At 43.7% G+C, this 20,837-nt stretch overlaps 1 protein-coding gene across 2 annotated transcripts; it reads left to right on the top strand.

Moving 5' to 3' along the window:
• The first annotated feature begins 2,755 nt into the window (after positions 1-2,755).
• On the top strand, positions 2,756-16,216 carry LOC127317724 (acylamino-acid-releasing enzyme). 2 transcript variants are annotated; one of them, XM_051348321.2, is made up of 19 exons: positions 2,756-3,097; positions 3,887-4,056; positions 4,785-4,892; positions 4,987-5,058; positions 5,171-5,318; positions 8,353-8,435; positions 10,389-10,444; positions 10,628-10,755; positions 10,843-10,933; positions 11,057-11,122; positions 11,213-11,435; positions 11,828-11,929; positions 12,088-12,173; positions 12,298-12,420; positions 14,136-14,205; positions 14,297-14,388; positions 15,056-15,160; positions 15,260-15,389; positions 15,793-16,216. In XM_051348321.2, the coding sequence occupies exons 1-18, from the start codon at positions 2,775-2,777 to the stop codon at positions 15,371-15,373; spliced, it is 2,160 nt and encodes a 719-aa protein (XP_051204281.1). In that variant the 5' UTR covers positions 2,756-2,774; the 3' UTR covers positions 15,374-15,389; positions 15,793-16,216. The 2 variants fall into 2 exon arrangements, with proteins under 2 accessions (XP_051204281.1, XP_051204280.1); XM_051348320.2 differs by having other exon boundaries at positions 15,788-16,216.
• The last annotated feature ends 4,621 nt before the right edge of the window (positions 16,217-20,837 follow it).

Below are 20,837 nucleotides of genomic sequence, written 5' to 3'. Positions count from 1 at the left end.
CTAATTCGGCTGCACCCAGAGCTATTGTCATCGGCGAGGCTAGCTAACTTGGAAGTTAACTTGGAAGGATGATTGAATTAGCTTGTCTCGCTGGTCATTAAGCATTGGTTAGCAACCATCAAGGTCGGATGAGGAAAATCGGTGAGTCGACATAAAGAACATTGGCAAAATCAAAAGAAATTTTTCATTAATAATGAGATTTCTTATAAAGAGGAGCCGATTGTTCAACAAAGGGGACAGATTGCTACGCTAATCTTATGCTAGTAGGTCCCTATTCTAAGGACTGTTGCCGTCTTCGCCGTCGCTGAGGTAGCTGCCTTCATTGCTGCTGTCGACGAATCCCTCGGTCTTTGCTCAGTAACCTTCGGCGGAGGCTTCTTCCTCGTCATCATCATCGTCCTCGTCGACCAAGCCCCGGCCCGGATGCGTTTCGCCGGCGGTTCGTCGGAGGAGGTGTCGTCCTCCTGTCCCTTCTTCATGTCGGAGGAGATGTCTTCGTCTTCGACATCCTCTTCTTCTCTTTTGGTGACAGATGTGAATTTACCCCCGAAAGGGAGGGTCGTCGTCGCCGCTCTCCAGTGCTCCGTCAACCAGGTACCGTAGGTCATCTTCCCCGTCTGTTAGGGGCATGGCCCCATCTGACCAGACGAGGTCCTCACCCTCCGGCACGAAGTCGAAGTCCCACTCCTGCTTGTCCCAATGTTTGGGAGCCCGGCGGTTGTACGCCTCCATCTTGTCGTGCTGCGGGACCAACTCGCTGAGGAAGAGGATTGGAGAGAGACGGAAGACGAGGAAGAAGACGACATGGCTGAGGGAGAAGAGAGTTTTTGGGTGCCGACGGCTGGAACAGAGGAAGGGGATAAAGAGAGTTAATCAGTCGGCACGGTTAAATAATGAGAAGCCTGGTGGGAATTAATGCCCTTGCGGTTTACGAGGAGGTGATGCCGAGTTATCGAATTTTGCGAGAGAAGGCGAGAAGGCGGGGCATAATGATAGCGGATCTTGCAACGGCTCTGCTCGCCACGACATGACCCTTCGAGAGGAAAAACAGTGGTTTTGGAATTATCATTGCCAAAACCAGGGGGCATGTGTTATCACCGGATTTTGGCCAAATCAGGAGGTGGGCCGTAAGAGAGATGGGCTTGGAAGATTACACGTAGAAGATCTCTGAAGCGGCCTTGCACGAGGAGTTTGGGCTCGATTGCCCGTGTATCTTTAATTATGGTAGATTGTATCTTAGATCAGAAGTTAGAGTTGGTATCGTACACGGTGGGGATTATTCCCACGTTAGAAAGTCCATTTGGACTATAAATATGTATCTAGGGTTTATGGAATAAACAACAACTCACGTTCAACCAAACAAACCAATCTCGGCGCATCGCCAACTCCTTCGTCTCGAGGGTTTCTATCCGTAGCGACATCTTTGCCTAGATCGCATCTTGCGATCTAGGCGACAAGCTCCACGTTGTTCATGCATTGCTCGTACTGAAGCCTTGTTGATGGCGAGCAACGTAGTTATCATAGATGTGTTAGGGTTAGCATAGTTCTTCGCGTAACATGCTAGCGTAGTGCAACCCTTGCATGTCTAGCCGCCCTCACACCTATCTCAGGTGTGGGGGCGGCACCCCGCTTGATCATTATTTAGTAGATCTGATCCGTTACGATTGCTCCTTGCTCTGCAAGGATTAGTTTAATATCTGCAATGGTTAGGCCTTACGAAGGGGTGGAGGATCCAGCGGCACGTAGGGTGTCGTTCGCAAGTCCTAAACAGGATGTTCCGGGGATCAACTTCATGTTGGTTTTTAGGCCTTGTTTAGGATCGGCTTACGATCACCGTGCGTGGCCGCGAGGCCCAACCTGGAGTAGGATGATCCGATTATGCGGTGAAAACCCTAAATCGTCGTAGATCTCATTAGCTTTATCTTGATCAAGCAGGACCACCATATATTCGTGCACCCCGTACGAATCATGGGTGGATCGGCTCCTTGAGCCGATTCACAGGATAACCTGAGAGCCGATCGAGGCTCGTATTTAATGTTTACGTGTATGCCATGCAGGAAATTAAGCGAGGCATCTCCATCACCTTCCTGACCAGGTATATGTCAGGTGGCACGCCCTTGCACTTCGCATCGGACGTGTGACCAGAAGAGCTTTGCGGGCCGTCGCTCGGAGGGGTCTCAGCCAGCCGCAGCTCTAGGCTCTTCCCGGCTCTACCGTGTTGACAGTCGCTGCCCGCCGGTGGGTTTTGGCAGTCAACACTATCTCAACCTTTCATAGTACACTCCACCATTAGGCTAGCTATAGTGGTAGTATCATAGCTAGTATCATGCATGTTGGTCCCACAAAAATGCTAATGTGGCAGCTAATTAAGGAGGATGGAGAAGATTAGAGTAACATAGGTAGATACCGTCTCATAGCGCAAACAACGAGAAAAATTAATGCTAAACAAATCTTGTACTACACAAATTTGCATTGAGATTCTAAAAAACAACAAATATAGCATAACTATGATACTACTCCATGATACTACCCACTATAGAGATAATATCATGTAGGAGTATCATACTACTACATGATACTTACCACTATGACCAGTCTTATGTACATATTTCTATCTTGAAGTTGGCCTAAGATTCAAAGGATACAAATGTATGCTCTGATTTGGTTTCATTTTCGAGAAGGTGGGTAGAATAATGTTGCACTTGCACTATAGTAAATAGCCGCAAAACCCTCATCAAAACCTATATAAAATCGCAGTCCACGCCGCCCAATTAATGGCGTCACTCCTCGCCTCCATCTTACCCGCGGCCTGCTCCACCTCCGCCCCGGCGCTCGTCCTCCGTGCCCTCCCCCGCACCCCCCTCCGCCGTGCCCTCGCCTCGCCGCCCCGCATGTCGTCCTCCTCCTCCTCCTCCGCTTCTACCGCGCCGTCGCCAGCCGCCGCGGCCGGGGAGAAGCCCACGGCGGCGCCGTACGGGTCCTGGAAGTCGCCCATCACCGCGGATGTCGTCTCCGGCGCCGACAAGCGCCTCGGGGGCATGGCCCTCGCCGGAGACGGTCGGCTGCTATGGATCGAGGGCCGCCCCGAGGAGAAAGGGTGAGTGAGCACTGATTCCGTGCTTAAGTGCTTAATTGGCCGATGCAGTATGTTTTTGCCTCGAAAGTCTGGTTCTGGTGTCGATTAATGCAATATATCCTCAATGTTTCCTTTACTATTTTACCTTCTGCGTGTTCGAATAGGTGAGCAGTCTGGTGATTTCTTAGCAAGTTTACATACACGGATTTGTTTTCGTAGCTTGTGGGAACATCTAAATCCATTGGCCTGAGTAGTTCTATCACCAGCAAGTGAATATAGCTGAATATGAAGGAAAATGTTACTTGGAATCATTTTCTTTGTTTAACGGAGCTTGAGATTCTTGGCAGATTAATGATTCTCTCTCCATTCCAGTAAGAGGGAAGATATCTCCAATGAGATTGATTCCATGACTATGATAAAACTGTTTTTGTCTGTCTAAGAAAATTACAATAGCCCATGCCCAAGAGTATGTGAATGATGAGACTTGAAAATGAGAATGCAGTTGCTTGATGGATTTTACCAATAGTTACATGCAATCTTAGAACCTAGAGTGTACCAAGCCTGAGGCGTGTCCATGTTGCACATGAGATAAAATGGTGTCAGACGAACTGAATGATAAATTAACACATCCTTCCTCATTCAAAATCAGTGACACCATGGGCCGCGTGCCAAACTCCTCGGCATATGTCAATTACATTATGTTCGTGCTTATTATTGGTCAACCATATTCAATCTTGTTAGGTCTCAGTTAGTTTGTGTGGAGACTCAAATTGGATATTTTGGGCCATATTTAACTAATTGTGTATTCAGGCGTATGGTTATTGTAAAGGAGGGTGACAAGCCTGTGGATGTCATACCTCAGGAATTTGCAGCACGCACTCTGGCTCAAGAATATGGAGGTGGTGCATTTGCAGTCCAAGATAATGTTGTTCTTTTCTCAAACTATGAGGATCAGCGTCTTTACAAGCAACTGACCGAAAGTAAGTGGGATAGTAAGCATTTAGAATGGAGTTAGTTCAACGTCACTCTAATCCACATGTGACTTATCATTTCAATAAAGAAATGTGATTAAGTTGGAATTATACGATGTTTAGTTTTCTTACTTACGTTTAGTCTCCATCAAATGCTAGTCTTATATTCCATTACATCTCCTTCATTAGGTTATACTGCATAGATTATACTTTGTTCAACTGTTCATTCAAATGGGTAATATGAATAGCAATGTGCCTAAAAGTATGATGGAGGAGAGGGCTAGATTGAGTGATGCCAACTTACATGATACATTATAGTACTGAAGCTCGGATTGAGTGCCTAAAACCCTTATTCGTGAGATCATCAACATCGTAATCAATAGGTAGGCTAGCTAAAGCTCTTTGCTCTAATCCTCACGAATCGTGAATCCTGATTGCAGGAAAACTTACATTTAGGTCTAATACTTATCATTGGCAGCCGATGAAATGATCTGATAGAAAAAGTAGGGTATCTTTTTTACTGAAAACTGTAGGCAAGACATCAAGTGTATATGTTTTGTTAACTATGAATTGTACAAGCAAGAAGGCTGTACAAGGATGGGTATACAAGATGGCCAGGGAGGGTTGTAGGGAATGACACTAATTCAAACCAATTATTTAGTAACATTTCATCTTCGCAAATTAATTATGGTGTTTTTATTTGAAATTATTTGATATGATCATTTTCCCTTCATCAGCTGCTAGTCTACCTGCGCCTCTTACACCTGATTATGGTGCACCTGACGTCAGTTATGCTGATGGAGTCTTTGATCCACACTTCAGCCGTTATGTTACTGTGATGGAAGGTACTTCACATATGATTTGTTTACAGATTTACATGCAGTGTGTCTAGCTGCAGGATGAACTGCTGAACTCTGACATGCTCAAATTTCTTGATAGATCGACGGACGAGTAGCTTGAATCCCACTACAACAATTGCATCTGTAAACTTAAGCGGTGGGGATGTCCATGGTAAGTAGATAATTCTGTAATTTGTACCAAGTAGATCTCAGTTTTTGTTTGTTTTGTTTGATGCTTACTTTGGTTTGAATAAAAATATCTCACATATTTTTCTGTATTGAAGAACCAAAGGTGCTGATCAGTGGGAATGACTTCTATGCTTCTCCTCGAATTGATCAAAATAAAAAGCGGATGGCATGGATTGAGTGGGGTCATCCAAACATGGCATGGGATAAATCAGAACTCTGGGTTGGCTACTTTTCTGAAAGCGGGTAAGTGGAATTATCTTTTGAACTGGATACTGGAACATGCTGTCTTTTCTTGCAGGATACATTATAAATAAAAAGAACGTAGTTAATCATCACCTCAATATGGATAGCCAGGCACTTTATCTGAAGATACATTCTGCATTTCTACGCGCCCCCCCTCTAGTCCACTTTATGTATTAACATCTCCAGGAAAACTCGTCTGTTACAACATGTAGTTATGATACACATTTGAACAGTTAACAGTGGAAAGCCAAACATCTCCTGCCCTTTTATGTCATGTGGGGGCATGGCCACAGGCTACAGCTGACAGGCCAGGCCCAGACCCAGGGTGCCCCCTCCCCCAGTAGCAGTGAATCAAGATGGCATTACTGTAACGGCCCCGGGTAGTACCCATATTAGAATTGCTTGTTCTTTTTTGTTTATGCATCATCATGGCATCATGCATCATATCATCCATGGTTTTAATAAATAAAATTATTTTACAAACCCTAGTTATTTTCTTTCCCTCTCATAAGGGTTTATAATAAAACCTCCTCTTTCCTTTTCTGTTATGAAAACCCTAAAACAAAATTATTTTATTTTTATTATAAAACCTTTGGCTCTTATTTTGTCTCTATCTCTACCCTATATTCAAAACTCAAACTTTTGTTGGTGCTGGTTCAAATCAATTTGCAAAAAACAGGTTTTCTGAAATAAAACAAAAGAGAAAAGGAAAACAGGAAAAGGAAAAAAAAAGAAAACCCCTCTCCCCTTCCCGGGTCCTCTCTCTCTCTGCCCCAGTCCTCTTCTCCCAGTGGCCCAAGTCCAGCAGCAACCAAGGCGGCCCAGCTCTTCCCTCCCTGGCCCAGCGCTGGCCCAACCCACCTTGGCCCGCGTACCCCTTCGGCCTCCTTCCTTCTTTTTCCTCCGTCCTCGTCACTCCGGAAAGCGATGGGAGCACCTCACGCAGATGGCGTGCGCTGCCGTGGTCCTCCCCTCCACCACAACCTTGGTTTTATTTGCTCATATGCACGATTTACTTCCTGTTGCCTTCGGGTGTTTATATTCTGTAATGTACTCGTCTCGTGGAACGATTAGCGACAGCAGGTTGTTCACACTTAGCTTAGCCGTTGGCACAAACCTCTGGGTCTGTATCGGAGTACGGCCGAACTTCGTCACGGGTAGCTTAGTGGGGTGGCTCCCCTTAAACGTTCTCTTGCATTGGGAATGGTCTTGTTGTGAGACTCCACCTGTATTAAGTGGGTTCGAGCATGCCTATGGTTACATTTGGGTGTACATCTTATCGATAAGCCGTGTCCGCAGTTATGGATGGCTTGGAGCTGTATGGCTTGAGAACAACTTACACCTTTATGTTGTTGCTAATAATTTGATAATAACTTGCGTAGTAATATAGCATTCCTACAACAAATATAATAAAACTTGTCCACCGTTGAATGCCTTTACATTGCTTCTTCGCTTTGTTGAAGGGGATATGTGTAATCGTCTGGGTTATGTTTGTGTAGTATTTAGTTGTTATCTCATGCGCTCTCTTATCTTCTCTGATTAGACGGATGTTGTAGCGTGTCTCTATCGGTTAGTACAAGCTTTGCTGCCGCTAAACTCCACCATATAGCCGGGCGATGTTTATACCGTCCACCAGCGAGCACAGCTGGTCTTGTCTCGCAAGTATGTGCCATTGGTACTTATCCTTGCATTTCTTTCTCTTTTGTCTCTCCTCTCCCTTTTGTCGGCAACCCTTGCCCCGACTTTCGTAGGTTTGAGATGACGATGTTAGCAAGGTTACCCTTCCAGCTTGGCCTGGGCAGGGTTATGGACGCCATTGGTTATCTTCAGGACTGTTAGTCCAATTTGTATCTTGTCCGTACTCGGACGTATTTGATCTTCTGTATGATTCGGATCTTCGTGCTGTATATTTGTATCTTGACTCGTTGGAGTTGTTGTAATATATGTTTCTTGTGGGCTCTATTGTAAACCTGTTGTAATGTTACTACTCGTGGTAATTCCTCTTGCATCACGTGTGTGATTCATCGCGCACGGCGTGTAGGAGGGCGTCTCTAAATCGATATCGTGCGGATTTCGGCGATCCCGGAATCCTCATGGTACCGGTTCCGGGGCGTCACAATTACTCCCTCCGTTCTCTTTTAATCTACTCCCTCCGTTCTTTTTTAATTGACTCGGATTTAGTACAAGTTTGTACTAAATTCGAGTCAATTAAATAGGAACGGAGGGAGTACATTCTAGATCAAATTTTTGTTCCATATTAATCTACATTCCAGCTTTTAGTCAAGAAGAACACACAAAACGAAGCAGTCCAGCTCTCTCTGTTGTTGGATGTACGTTCAATGTAGGTTGGCTTGCTTGTTCACATATCTAAGTAGTGCTACTAAATGCATTACTATTTTTTCTGATTTTTCTTAAGATGTGCTAGATTAAAATGGAACAGAGGGAGTACTGCTAGCTGAGATCCCCTGATAAAAACTAGCTGAGATATGCCTTCTATTTTTTTCCTTAAATTACAATTAGATACTTTTTTCCCCTTAGATAAGATCTTCAGGATCCAAGTATTGGATTGGCCTGGCCTATATAATGGCACAAGATGAATTAAGAGAGATGCGCAAATTTCCCAAATTTCTCCCTGTGCTTCCTGCGCTTAGGTGATGTACCTCAACCACATGACCCTGGGTAACAAATTTTTTCTGTCCCCGCCCTTTCCATTGAACAACTAAAATATCAGAAGTCAGATAAAATCCTAGACCAGTACAGCCCTGAAATCTGCATCCAGTGACATTCTTCTAATGTCAGTTTCTACTTGGACTTGCATATTTTTGTTCCAACCAACGAACAATACAGTGTATGCATTTTCCTAAAATCTTTCATATAATGAGATTCTGTCATATAATGTATGAGCTTGCATCATGGTACTGACTAGTGAGTACTGCGCTTGTTGTCTTAGTATGTTTCACCAAGCTCTAGCATTACATTCCATTTACTGTCGGGAATTGTCTTTTCTAACTGTTGCTGATGTGTTTTTGTGCAGAGACTTGTCCAAACGGGTCTGTGTTGCTGGTGGCAATCCAATGCTGGTGGAATCCCCTGCTGAACCTAAATGGTCTCCAAAAGGTGTCTTTTACCAGCTAAAGTTCCCTATATTCCTTGCTATTTTCTCAGATATTGTTCTTACTTGAGTGACAGAAGTTTCTGATTAGTGTATTATTTTTCTCTTTTGTCTTGTTTGTGAAGTTCCATTTTTGAACAAAGATTTTTATGAAAAAAGGATAGGAAATATGGTATTGCGAACTTGACATATTTTATCACATATTTTATAGCTGTGCATCTTCATGTCTTCAATACACTCTTTGGTTTGATGATGGAATTGGAAGTTATATTATGCTGAGTTTCACGACTCTAATTTCTGTTGGTCTGACTACTGTTTCAACATTTTATGGAGCTTCTTTAATTAAATAGACCATCGTATTTTGTATCATGGTATGGAAACTAGTTTATCTTCAGTATTGGAGTACAGCACTTTGTTCTTAACCAACAACTGCTTTTATGCATTGTTGTTTTTTCTCGAAGACATGCCAAAGCATGCGTCATTATATATTAGAAGAAAACCGTCGAGAAGACGGGAGCAAACAGGTGGTAGCAGAGCTACAATAGAAAAGGAAAAGAAAGGAAAACAAAACTATACAGGATTAAGGCCCAGTTCTTTTGGAGCTTCTCAATGGCTTAGAGGTGAAAATAAGCTACAGCCCAAAAGAACTTGATTTTAAGCCGTTGTGGGGGGCAGCCGGCTTCGGCCATTCCTGTGTAGTGGGGGGAAGCCACCCTACCCCAGCTTTTCACAGCTTCCCGAGCTCCACCGAATCGTTATATGAGTATACCCCTATTTGCTACTCTATTTACGTCAAAATGCCACCACGCTGGAACGAAAGGTTATCTTTATGTCTGTATCCATCCAAACCGCGCAGGACCGCACACCCCATCGACCTCCCGCTCGCGACAGCCTCCCACGCATCTCCGCCGCCGCCGGACCTGGCTGCTCCGGCCTGCCGCCTCCGCACGCCGTCCGTAGCCAAGTAGATCCCCATCTCTCCCCGCATCCGTTCCATGGAGCAGATTTATCCTGCGGCAACCCCCTGCGCGTTCTTCGGCCCATCGAGCGGAGCTCGAACTCGCCGGCCGACCCTCCCTCCGCTGCGGCCTAGGACCGGCGCTGCGACTCCGGCCCCTCGCTGCTGCTCCCTCGCCCGTCCTCCTCAAGCCGGAGTCCTGCCTCACCTCGTTGGCCCGGATCCAGGCGAGGTCGAGCGGATCCAGGCGAGGTCGAGCTTGCCGGCCAGGTGCGATGTACTGATTCTGTCCACCAGCGCTACCTCCTCCGTCCGTCCTTCTCTCCACTCCGGCGGCCACAAGGTAAAGGTCCACCAGGAACGCGCACATCCACCACCGATCGAGCAGGGTCAAGCAACATGCCAGCTTAGGTTGTAATTCATAAATTGGATAATTTCAGCTTAGGTTGTAGTTGTATGTACGCACGGCTCATGTTGTGACGATCTGTTCAACTATTGTATGACAACCAGCATTTGTATTTGCGCATCAGATGTATGCAATTGAGATTTTTTGTTTGTTTTTGAAGTGTTCAATTTTCCCTATAGTTTTAGGCTAATAGTACAAAATATTCAGGGGCATTACAGAACTTTTACCAGACAACTTAGATAATAAGCCGAGACAATGAAAGCCCAAAAGAACTGGAGGTCAGTTTCTGCTGAGCTTATTTTCACAACCGTTTTTGTGGACAGCTCAAGCTAGACTGGCTTATGCATAAGCCGTAGCCAAAAAGAACTGGGCCTAACTTTGTTAGCCACTCTCTCTCGACGGGTTTATGCATTATTGTTTTCTAGGCCTTTTGTTCACGGTTGACAATGCCTAGTGATTGAACTGTTTGATATCTTATACAACTTTCATGTTAATATATTTGCTTCCATGACAAGAAGGTGACCACTGACTACTGAGTAGCATAATTTTGTCATGGCTTGGAACAAAATTATTCTAATACATGCTAACTTGCAGGAGAACTGTTTTTCATAACTGACAGAGGGAGTGGATTCTGGAACATTTATAAATGGGTAATTTGGTTCTCTCTCAGTACCTGAGCTCTTTAATTTCATACATTTTGATGACACTGTTGGTTTTTTGTGTCGTGGGGAGTAATAACTTCAGAGCTCACGACTCATGCCATGTTAAATATTACATTCTTTCTCATCATCTGATCTTTGCTTCCATTAAATATCTCCACTTCATTGTATCAGGTTGAAAACACCAATGAAATTGTTCCAGTTTACACATTAGATGCTGAGTTCACAAGACCATTGTGGGTTTTTGGCATCAGCTCTTACGATTTTCTTGGAAGGAGCAATCATATCGTTTTTACTTACAGGTTCTGATAATTTTGTAAAGTTGTTGTATTCTGTTAATAAAGCATCTTTAAATACCATTCCATGATCCCAGTGCCAATGTCACTCAGGCAGCTCGGAAAGTCATATCTTGGTGTTCTAAACTGTGATTCAGGTTCTGTTTCGTTGCTCGACACCCCCTTCTCCGATTTATACAATGTGGTAAGCATCAGAATGACAGAAGCTGTGTGCCATCTATTTGAGTTTTTGTTTCATGCATGTACTGTGGTGTGTTAACTTCAGTTTTAACTCGTGGTTGTGTTGACCTCTTCTACGGTATGACAGGTAACTGGAGATGATTTCTTCTATATCGAAGGTGCCTCTGCAAGTGTTCCATTGTCAATTGCAAAGGTTTCCAGGATGTGGTATCCTCATTTTTGGTTATGTATTTATGATGTAGTAGTGCATCAACTGATGCATCGCATACGTTAACTCTTTCAGGTGACTTTGGATGAGAACAAAACAAAAGCAGTTAATTTCTCAATAGTCTGGTCTTCCTCACCAGATGTTGTGCAGTATAGACCTTTCTTCAGCACCCCAGAATTTATCGAGTTCCCTACATCCAGCCCTGGGAAGAATGCTTATGCCTATTTCTACCCACCTTTGAATCCAATGTTTCAAGGTTTACCAGATGAAAAGCCTCCATTGCTTGTCAAAACACATGGTAAGGGAATTAACAAACCTTTTTGATGTCTCGATGTAATTATTCATACTCAAGTTTTGTGTTTAAACCCTGTTAGGCTAGAACTATGATATAGTGGTGTCAGGTTTTCGCCCCATAGCGGGTACTCGACGGCGAGTATTCGCAGTGGGTTTCCTGGCACTGCTCCAGCTCGCTACCCTCTCTCCCTAACCCCTCTCTGTTGTAAATATAACTTGAACCTGTTCTTTCCGTTAATTGCAATGGAAAGGGGTGGAAGCCCGGTTGGAAAAAGTTTTGTGTTTTTTACGTCTATGTCATTAAAAAATGTGGGTTTGTTCAGTGAGTTACTTGATCATCCATTTTCCATGATGACAACAAAACCATGGAGCTTTGATATCTCCCACAATTTTCAGGAGGACCTACAGGTGAAACGCGTGCTGTTCTAGACCTTAGTGTCCAGTATTGGACAAGTCGAGGGTGGGCATTTCTTGATGTTAACTATGGAGGAAGCACCGGTCTGTCCTATAACCTCTAATATTCAGATTACACCTTATTATACATGTAGAAAACTCTTTATTAGTTAGTTGTGGGCTATTGATTATAATAAAGGCTTTAGGTTCATTTGATTTTTTTATTACTATAAGCTAAACGTGTATTGAAACATAAACTGAAGGTTATGGGAGAGAATATCGAGAGAGACTATTGGAGAAATGGGGTATTGTTGATGTTGATGATTGTTGCAGCTGTGCAAAGTTCCTGGTACTTCCTATCATCAGTGGTTATAATATGTCTAGATACATCCAATTTTGTGCAATTATTTTGAACTGGAGGGAGTAGTAGCATTTTTTAGCAATGATTAAATGCACCTTCCTTTTATTGTAAGGTGGAGAATGGGAAAGTAGATGAACAGCGCCTCTGTATAACTGGGAGATCGGCAGGCGGATACACTACTTTAGCTTCACTGGCTTTCAGAGATACATTCAAGGCTGGAGCATCTTTGTATGGAGTAAGTTCTATCTTTTCAGGATCTATTGTTTGTTGGGCTGCTATAGGCAAACATTCACCAGATACTCAATGGGCTCTGCAGCTTTTATATTTGTTTTCTCATAAACAGTTCCTGGAGTCTCAAAATGGTATAATCTTAGATCGTTACTATGACCTGTATATTGATCAACCAGAGTTACATTTATTTGTCCATTTGGCTACCTTTGATCAGTCATCATATTTTTTCAATATAAAATAACATCATTTTTTTCCGTTTCATTATAAAACGGAAATGAAGTGTTCTGTCGCAGAACAGACCACAGCAGATGCTAAACCCTACACTGAGAAGAGAAACGTATTGCTTATCTCAAATAATAGAAACTCTCATCAGGTAGTAAAGAGCAGAGAAACTATAATCGTTGTTTTCCTTAATGTGAATGAAAGCTATAACTAAACTGTATGGGAGGCACTGACAGTAAGTTTTGTTAAAAAGGGAAAATAATTACAGGAAGGAGCTATACTATACTAGAGGGAATGTACATAAGGAAAGTGGACCGGAGGGGGGCAGACAGGACTATAAAAAAAGGAGCCAAGCCAGAGCAGCACCACTAACATGTTTTTTTATTCTAAAAGAGAGATCAAAGATTAGACTCTTAGTCCTTGTCCAACTATAGGTTGCGTGACTAGCTGCATTTCTGTGTCTGGCTCCAGGCATCAATATTTAAGGACATCTGCGCACAGCCACACACCCTGATGGACCGTGTTTGGGACTTGGGAAATTTCCCCGATCCCTTTGGGAGTTGAACTGTTTCTTGTGAAATTTCTAAGCTCCAAATGAGGCCTGTTGTGCCTTATTGCTTGATATATACTCCCTCGGTTCCGATCATTATGGCACATTTTATTTTGTTAAGACAAGTTTTTGACCAACAATTACTCTTTTAATATGTGGATTGTGTGATACAAAATCACTATAATAACAATGTACTTTTGGAAACGAATGCAGTGATGCAAATTTCATGTCATTTAACCTTGTATTCCTTGAGCAATTGCTGGTCAAAGACATGCCTTAACGAAGCAAAATACGCCTTACTTTTAGTTACGGAGGGAGTACGTTCAAGAATTTACTCAGGACTTATGTTCTGGCTTTGAGCACAAGTCCAAGGAGTGCCTTCTAGGGTTTATGATCAAATCTTAGTCATCGTGGCACTCTCATAATGCTGCTGGTCACCGTCTGTCCATCCAGTATCGTGATTTGTGTAACCAAGGATGAAGTTGTGAATAATTAGTAGATGGAAGAGTCAATTTTGAATGTTTTCGAATCTTATTTCTTCCAAAAAAGGTCTTTAAGTCGATTGTTAATTGAACTAGATTTATATATGTGTCAAGGGAATGAAATTTAGAGGCAGACCATTCATTTTTCTATTGCTCTTTCTTTTATACGTATCAAGCACAAGCTTGTCCAAAGGCTGTGCTGTTTGTGTGAGTGGCTTTGTCCAATAAGGTCTTACGGGGCCTTCCTCATTTGCTTATGCATAGACCCGAGCTCTCGCAAAAGGGGATTATTTTCAGAAAGAAAAAAAATCCCAATGCTTGCTTATACTTTGTCATTTGCATTGGTAGACTGATTGCATAATGCAGTTGGTTAGTGCCATCTTGGTACCTATAATTTAGTTATATATTATTTATCTTTGTTTATATAGACATTATAGTTAACTCTCTTGCTTAATTGATGAGCAGATTGGTGATTTGTCTTTGTTGAGAGCAGAGACTCACAAATTTGAGTCCCATTATATCGATAATCTTGTCGGTAAGAAAGTATCTCATCATTTTTGTTTTGGAAAAGGATACCCACCCTTTGGTACGAGTTAATGATTACTTCTTCCACTATATCCTTTCAGGAAATGAAAGGGCTTACTATGAGAGATCTCCAATCAACTTTGTTAATAAATTTACATGCCCAGTTATTCTGTTTCAAGGGTTGGATGATAAGGTAGGTGATTATCACCAACCACATGGGTTATCATGAATTCTGAGTTAGTAGAACCATGTATATGTCTGTTTCTATTACATACCACAGTTATATATGAGACCAACCCTGACTATATTAAAAGGTAAGTTGCAGCCTTTAGTTGGAACCAATATCCAGCAGACAGATACAAGCTAGCACTTTTGACCCTTAAGATTCTGTTTCTTCTGTTGTAGATTAGCCACTCCATTCTTTGGATGGTTATAATGTAGTTCCTCCTGTAAAACTAATGGCTGCGCTTCCCTAGCTCTTTTATAACATCTTGTACTTCAGATAAAAAAAAATCCATATTCACATTCTATATCTTAAAGAAATTGTCAAGTTTGGACCTGACCCTGGAAAGGTTGCGGAAGCAATGTATTATGTGTAACCCTGAGATTCCCTTTGTTAAGAACTGAATGCCAAAGTTTGGAGGCAAAATTATCAAAGTGAAAAGCAATCCTATAAGGTATTCATAGGATTCCATTAAAATGAGTTATCAGTGCAACATCTCCTTGTGAAGTGTGATGCAATCTCACAAACCAAAAGTTTGCTCTAGTTTATGTAAAATCAGAATCTGCATCTAGCTTGCGGAAATGTGAGGCTGAAGTATACCCTGGCAAAATATTTCACACGCTTAAATGTTTTGCAGGTTGTACCACCAGATCAGGCACGCAAAATATACAAGGCCTTGAAAGAAAGGGGCCTGCCTGTTGCGTTAGTTGAATATGAAGGAGAGCAGCATGGGTTCCGCAAGGTTGAATACACTGCACTAATTACCTTTCTGCACCTTCAACCCTGTTAACTCTCAAGGTTCTTGTGGATTTTAACCTCCTTTTTTCCCCACTTGGAACAGGCTGAAAACATCAAGTTCACCTTGGAGCAGCAGATGGTGTTTTTTGCTCGATTGGTGGGCAAATTCGAGGTGGCAGACGATATAACTCCAATCAAGATTGAGAACTTTGATTGATGCGCGCAAAAATCAAGTATACCAGCAAATTACGTTTCTTAGAACTTGACCCTTTTACCCGTGCCTGGTGGTGTGTAACTGGTGTCTGGTCAAACTTATGTTGTCATGTTTAATTAGCTTCTTTCTAGTGGAATTTTGTAAAGATTCCATATTTCTTCAATGGTCATTGGTCGATACACAGACACTACGGATCAACGACTACAAATTTATACCAAGGTTAACTGCAAAATGCCGATCCTCACATCTCATCAATCACCTGAATTAATCTAGCTAGGTAATCTGCTATAGTACGTGTTGTCGAGAAAGATACACCACAACAAGAGACGTATATATTCGTGTGAATATGGACATGATCTGAGTAATTCTGGTATACTCTGATTCGCTGATCTGATCTGCTCCTTACGTAATGTGCAGGACAGAGCGTGACTGATGTGACTGGCGACCTAAACTTGTGGTTGCAGCGGGTGCTGGAAATTTGGATGGTGCTGCGGAGCCTAACAGGGCCGGAGAATATGGCAACCGCGAGAGCCGATGGAATGGATCGATTGATCGAGATGAATCCAAGAAACCACAGTGGAGGTGTGTGCGCGCGTACTGCTGGTGGACGGCTCGTTTGTTAGCTTCACGTTTCAACTTTTTTTTTTTCTGTTTAAAAAAGTCAATGCTCCTGGAAAACTTTAAAAGCTATTGTCTTTGGAGCAGGCAAGTATATGAGAGGTGCACATCAATCGTTGACATATTTGTTGTTGCCATGTTGTGAAAACGGCGATGCTTAGAAGCATCTGGTGAGCAGCATGCGCATGCAACTCAAAAAGGAACAATAGTTTCCTTACTACGATAGAATCCAACTAAAAAAAAACAAACGCCAAAGTCGTCAACAATAGCAGGAACCGTGAAAAGGGCGTGCACGCGCGTGCAGCAGAATCCTCAAATCTTGTCAAACTTTTCCTCTGAAAACGAGCATGCAGTTTGCTCTGGCGATGACATGAAAAAAGAAGATGACGCCGGGGTGGCACCCCCGTGGTTTGGCTCACACGCGGCCTTAGAAATTCTCATTTGGTACATCACCCACCTGGGAGAGAAAACCGCGATCTTGATCTAGGGTTTCGGTCACCTCACTGGCGGTCCACACTGGCGGTCCATTCTGCCTCCCGCGGCCCTTGGAGCCTTAGAGGTGGTGAGGACCATGGTCTCTCAGCCGGCAGGAGGGCTTTGGTTCTGTTTTCTTCAGAATGATGAAGCAATAACGACATCCTAAAATTAGAATAAGATTCTTCCTGCTCTATTCTCACTTTAATGGTGCACCTAGCACGGACAGAGGACGCGTGAAGTTATGTGTCCTGTGAATCTTCCCGGATCTGGTCAATTTTTGTTTTTGTTGGTGTAGTTGCAACTTTATCTTTTCCAACATATGGTTCTCATCATTGACGATGGTTACTGCTTTCGTGGCATGTCACGATGATTTCCTGTTGCTTACTACAACAATTATTATTACAACAAGCTTTATCCGGCTCCCGTCAGAGAGGGGCGTGGCCTTCGGCTCACTTGGGTTCTTGTAGTCGTCGCTAGGTTATCCAATAACCTATCTCTTATTTTTTTATACTTCTATTGATGATTATCAATAGATCCGTGAATTTTTCGCAAAATAAATAAATAACATGGTGTGTTGTGTTGTACACACTAGTTGAGCCCATCAGATTTATGCAGTGTACATAAGAGTATTTCTTCAATGGTCAACATATAACTTCTAATCCATGTCGATTTCGTCGGCCATGATCAAGCGGAAGACGTGTCCTCATGTTTCACGAGGCGAGACAGCCAGTACGTAGTATGTTTATACGGGCCACCACACACTGATAATTGGTACCTCAAGTGGTAACATGTTTGTATCAACTATTCCCTCTATACCGGTTTACAGGGTAATTACGCATTTCGAAAAAAAGTTTAACTATAAATTTGATCAACTAAATATAAGATATATGTCACAAAAATTATACATTGAATTCATATTCAAAAGAAGTTTCCAACAGTATAATTTTTATGATATATATCTTATATTTTGTTGACTAAATTAGTATTAAAAGTTTTTCCTCAAAATACGTAATTGCCTTGTAAACCGGTATGGAGGGAGTACTTTCTCCGGATCGGTTTAACAGGCATGCACACAGTTAAAGATAAAATTGAACATTTAATTTAATTAATAAAATATAAATCTTATGTCTGCAAAATCTATACCATTAGATTCATATTCAAAAAAAATTTGCAATGATATAATTTTCGTGATATATATTTCATATTTTGTTGACTAAAATAATAGTCAAATTAATTTCTTAAACTACGTGCGTGTCTGTTAAACCGATCCGGTGAAAGTATCAAGGTTTCACGTTTTGTTTCGATTGGTTCACTTCAATTATAGCTAGGACTAGAGCGTCAATCAATGACGTGATTGGCATGGGATAATAGTTTCAGATCAGTATACCTACTGGCGTACACAGAAGTATTTTAAAGTGTACCAATCGACTAACAGATGTCCATACTTCCATGTGTTCAGTACACCGACGACCGTAAAATACTCATGTCTGCTTTTCTTATAAACCCGTGATACTTAATTATCGTAATCTCGACTGCAATCAAGCTGGCGTGTGGTTTCTTTGATGAAAATCAATGGAGAGCCTGTTGTTAAAAGAATCACACTAGCGTGATTCGATCATCTTCTCCTTCCTTGTCTCCTCTGAAACATGATTTAAAAGGAAAACGACACATGAAAAGATCAAAGTTCCACATCTTTCTTATGACTAGGGTTTGTCTATCCCCCCTCCCCCGTTTGGGAGTTTTGACCATAGCCAGGTCCCATATGTACGTGAGGTCACCGCTCTTGAAGTCTCCTTCGGTGAGGATGAAACGAAAGGATCGATCTTGGCTATGTGTGAGGACCATAGCCCTTTGGCCTCCTGTTCTTCCGCACCTTACTGGATGCCGTGAAAATTGAAGTTATTGCCTGCTTCTTGCTAGATTCCTATGATAATTTGGTACCGCTAGGTATAATGTCGTGCTCACCGCCAACGGGTTTCGTACGACCTCGCTCTAGAACAGTGCCATGAAGCTCATCAGACGCATCCTCACCACTCCGATGTAGAAGTTCTATGGACACTCGTGTTTTCTTAAGTTCCTTTTGTTCTCTCTCAACATTGTCAACAATTTACCATTTATTTGAGAAAATTTCAGCATTGTTGGAGTCTTCTTTGTGATATACATATATTTAGTCATCAACTAATCATGTATTACTCCCACCGGTTCACCGTGCATCTAATCTGCACACTAGTCCCATTTGATTTGAGTAATTGGCACATAGCTCATACCCCCTCCTTTCTATAATTCTTGTGGTGATTGTATTTCAAATTTAAACTAATACCATGATAAAAATTATGAAACGGAGCAAGCATTCGCCCGGCCAAGCCAGCGAGAGAATCTTCCAAAATTTGTCTTTCTACCTAGTTTGCGTTGTGCTGGAGGCAGTATCCCGAACTAAGAAAGGTGGATCAAATCAATCAAGACCTATGATTTGATTTGTCGACCCATTTTTTTTTTACGAAACGTAATACAAACGCAAACACTCACAAATACGTATATACGCTCACCCCTAATCAGAACGCACGCAACAAGCATCAATTGTCACATATGAGCGGTATTTTCAATTTGTTTTATTAGTGTGCTTGCATATATGTATTTTTTTTTTGAGAAGTAACCACGCATCCATTCATATTAGCAACCGATTACAACGTGGAAACCACACGAACACTCCAGAACAACAGCTGTTCCGATACTTTGCACAAAAGACCTCACATAAAAAGAAAATTACACATGGGCCCTTGAGATCTTTGCGCAGACCGCCATCAAGCATCTCCCGCACCCGCCGCCGTCGAGAACGCCGGAGAGGAAGGAGATGACGCCAACGAGCCTTGACTCGGAGAAGCACCCTCGCAGACGTCGCTGCTTTGTGGACCTCTAACCGCACCCGCCAAGCACGGCGGAGTTGCCTTCTTTGGGGAACATCGGCCGGGGATAGCCCCGAGCTTGTCCAAGTCGCGCCGCCGACGGAGCCAATCGACAAAGTCGATGGAAAACCGCAGCGCCGCCCAACCACATCCACCAAGCCCGCATCGGAACCAGCAGCCCCTGGAGCCTGCCGGCAACTAGTGTCGGCGCAACTCCTATACAAATCCCCTTGCACCCATCGCCGGAGATGGAGAAAACGCCGGCGGAGGGGGAGCGGAGAAAGGGGAACAAAAGTCCTCAACTGAGTCGCCGCCGCCGCCTCGACGACCCTGCCTGGACACACACACAGCCAAGCCAGATCGTCGATTGATGAAGACCGAAACAGCCTCGTCGACCTCGGATCCGGAGGCAAACTATTGAACCCCACCACCGCCGCCGCCGGAGCAGAGAAGCTGGGGGGCCAAACCCTAACACTGAAGACTATACCTAGTCTACTGCTATACAAGTCCGGACGCCGGATCCGGCCACTCCTCCACCACCGACGAGCACGAGGCCCTCGGGGCGGAGAAACGGCCGGAACCAGCGCCGGAGATCTGGTCGCCTCTCTGGTCGCCTCTCTCAGTTACTGTAGAAGGAGATAGGGACGAGAGGCGCCGCACAACAGCGAGGGTTCTTTCGCTACTGGGAGTTGGAGATACGCTTGCATATATGTATGTGAACACATTGAAATTTTCTTGGCAATGTTTTGGGAGGTCTTGACTCCATTGTCACTACTCGTATGTGGCAATTGATGCTTGACACCTTTGTCAACACATGGAGTGTCACCTTCCAGACTCATGAAGACCTGCGATGATGGTAACACCTTTGTTTCCTCGTTTTCCAACCACAACAATAATTGTTACAGATTGGATTTATCCGAACCATTGAATCTAAAGGTATAATTGCCGCAAGCTCATGGAGCCTTCCCAGGCCATCCACGACAGGCCACCAGTCGCGCGAGGAAAGGGCGCTCGTCCCGCTCCGCCTCACTGATTGGGCCACGTGCCGCGTTGTGATTGGATCCGTAAAAGGAAGAGAGAAATATCATGAGAAGAGAGGAAAATGCAGCCACGACCAGCCAAACCCTATCCAGTCTCGCCTCTGGCCTTCTCCTCTCCCCTCGCGCCCTCCAATCGCCGCCGCCACACTTCTCTCCTCGTCCGCGCCGGCGCTCTCCTCTTCTCGTCCCCGCTGCCGCGCGTCTCTCCTTCTCCATGGCATGGGTGGCATAGGGGCGTCGCCCGGCGGACCAGCGCGCGGCCGGGCTCGAGCGGATGGCCGGGGCGGAGGGAGATGAGGTGCGGCGCGGGAGGAGGTTGCGCGGACAGGGCGCTCAGGGAGGATCCGGCGATGGGCACGCAGGAGGCAGCCAGGCATTGCGCAGCCGGTGGCGGAGAGATGGCCTAGAGTACCTCGGCGGCGGTGGTGG

The sequence above is a fragment of the Lolium perenne genome, chromosome 7, assembly GCF_019359855.2.
Source record: "Lolium perenne isolate Kyuss_39 chromosome 7, Kyuss_2.0, whole genome shotgun sequence".
NCBI lineage: Eukaryota > Viridiplantae > Streptophyta > Magnoliopsida > Poales > Poaceae > Lolium > Lolium perenne.
Note: the sequence above shows the minus strand (reverse complement) of the source record. Positions and strands in the feature narration are given on the sequence as shown.

What these genes read in the sequence shown, in the direction of transcription:
- LOC127317724 (XM_051348321.2), top strand. Translation starts at nt 2,775, where the DNA reads ATGGCGTCACTCCTCGCCTCCATCTTACCCGCGGCCTGCTCCACCTCC. An exon ending in GGCCGCCCCGAGGAGAAAGG is followed by an intron (nt 3,098 to 3,886) that starts GTGAGTGAGCAC and finishes TTGTGTATTCAG; the next exon opens with GCGTATGGTTATTGTAAAGG. An exon ending in ATTGCTTGTCAAAACACATG is followed by an intron (nt 11,436 to 11,827) that starts GTAAGGGAATTA and finishes CACAATTTTCAG; the next exon opens with GAGGACCTACAGGTGAAACG.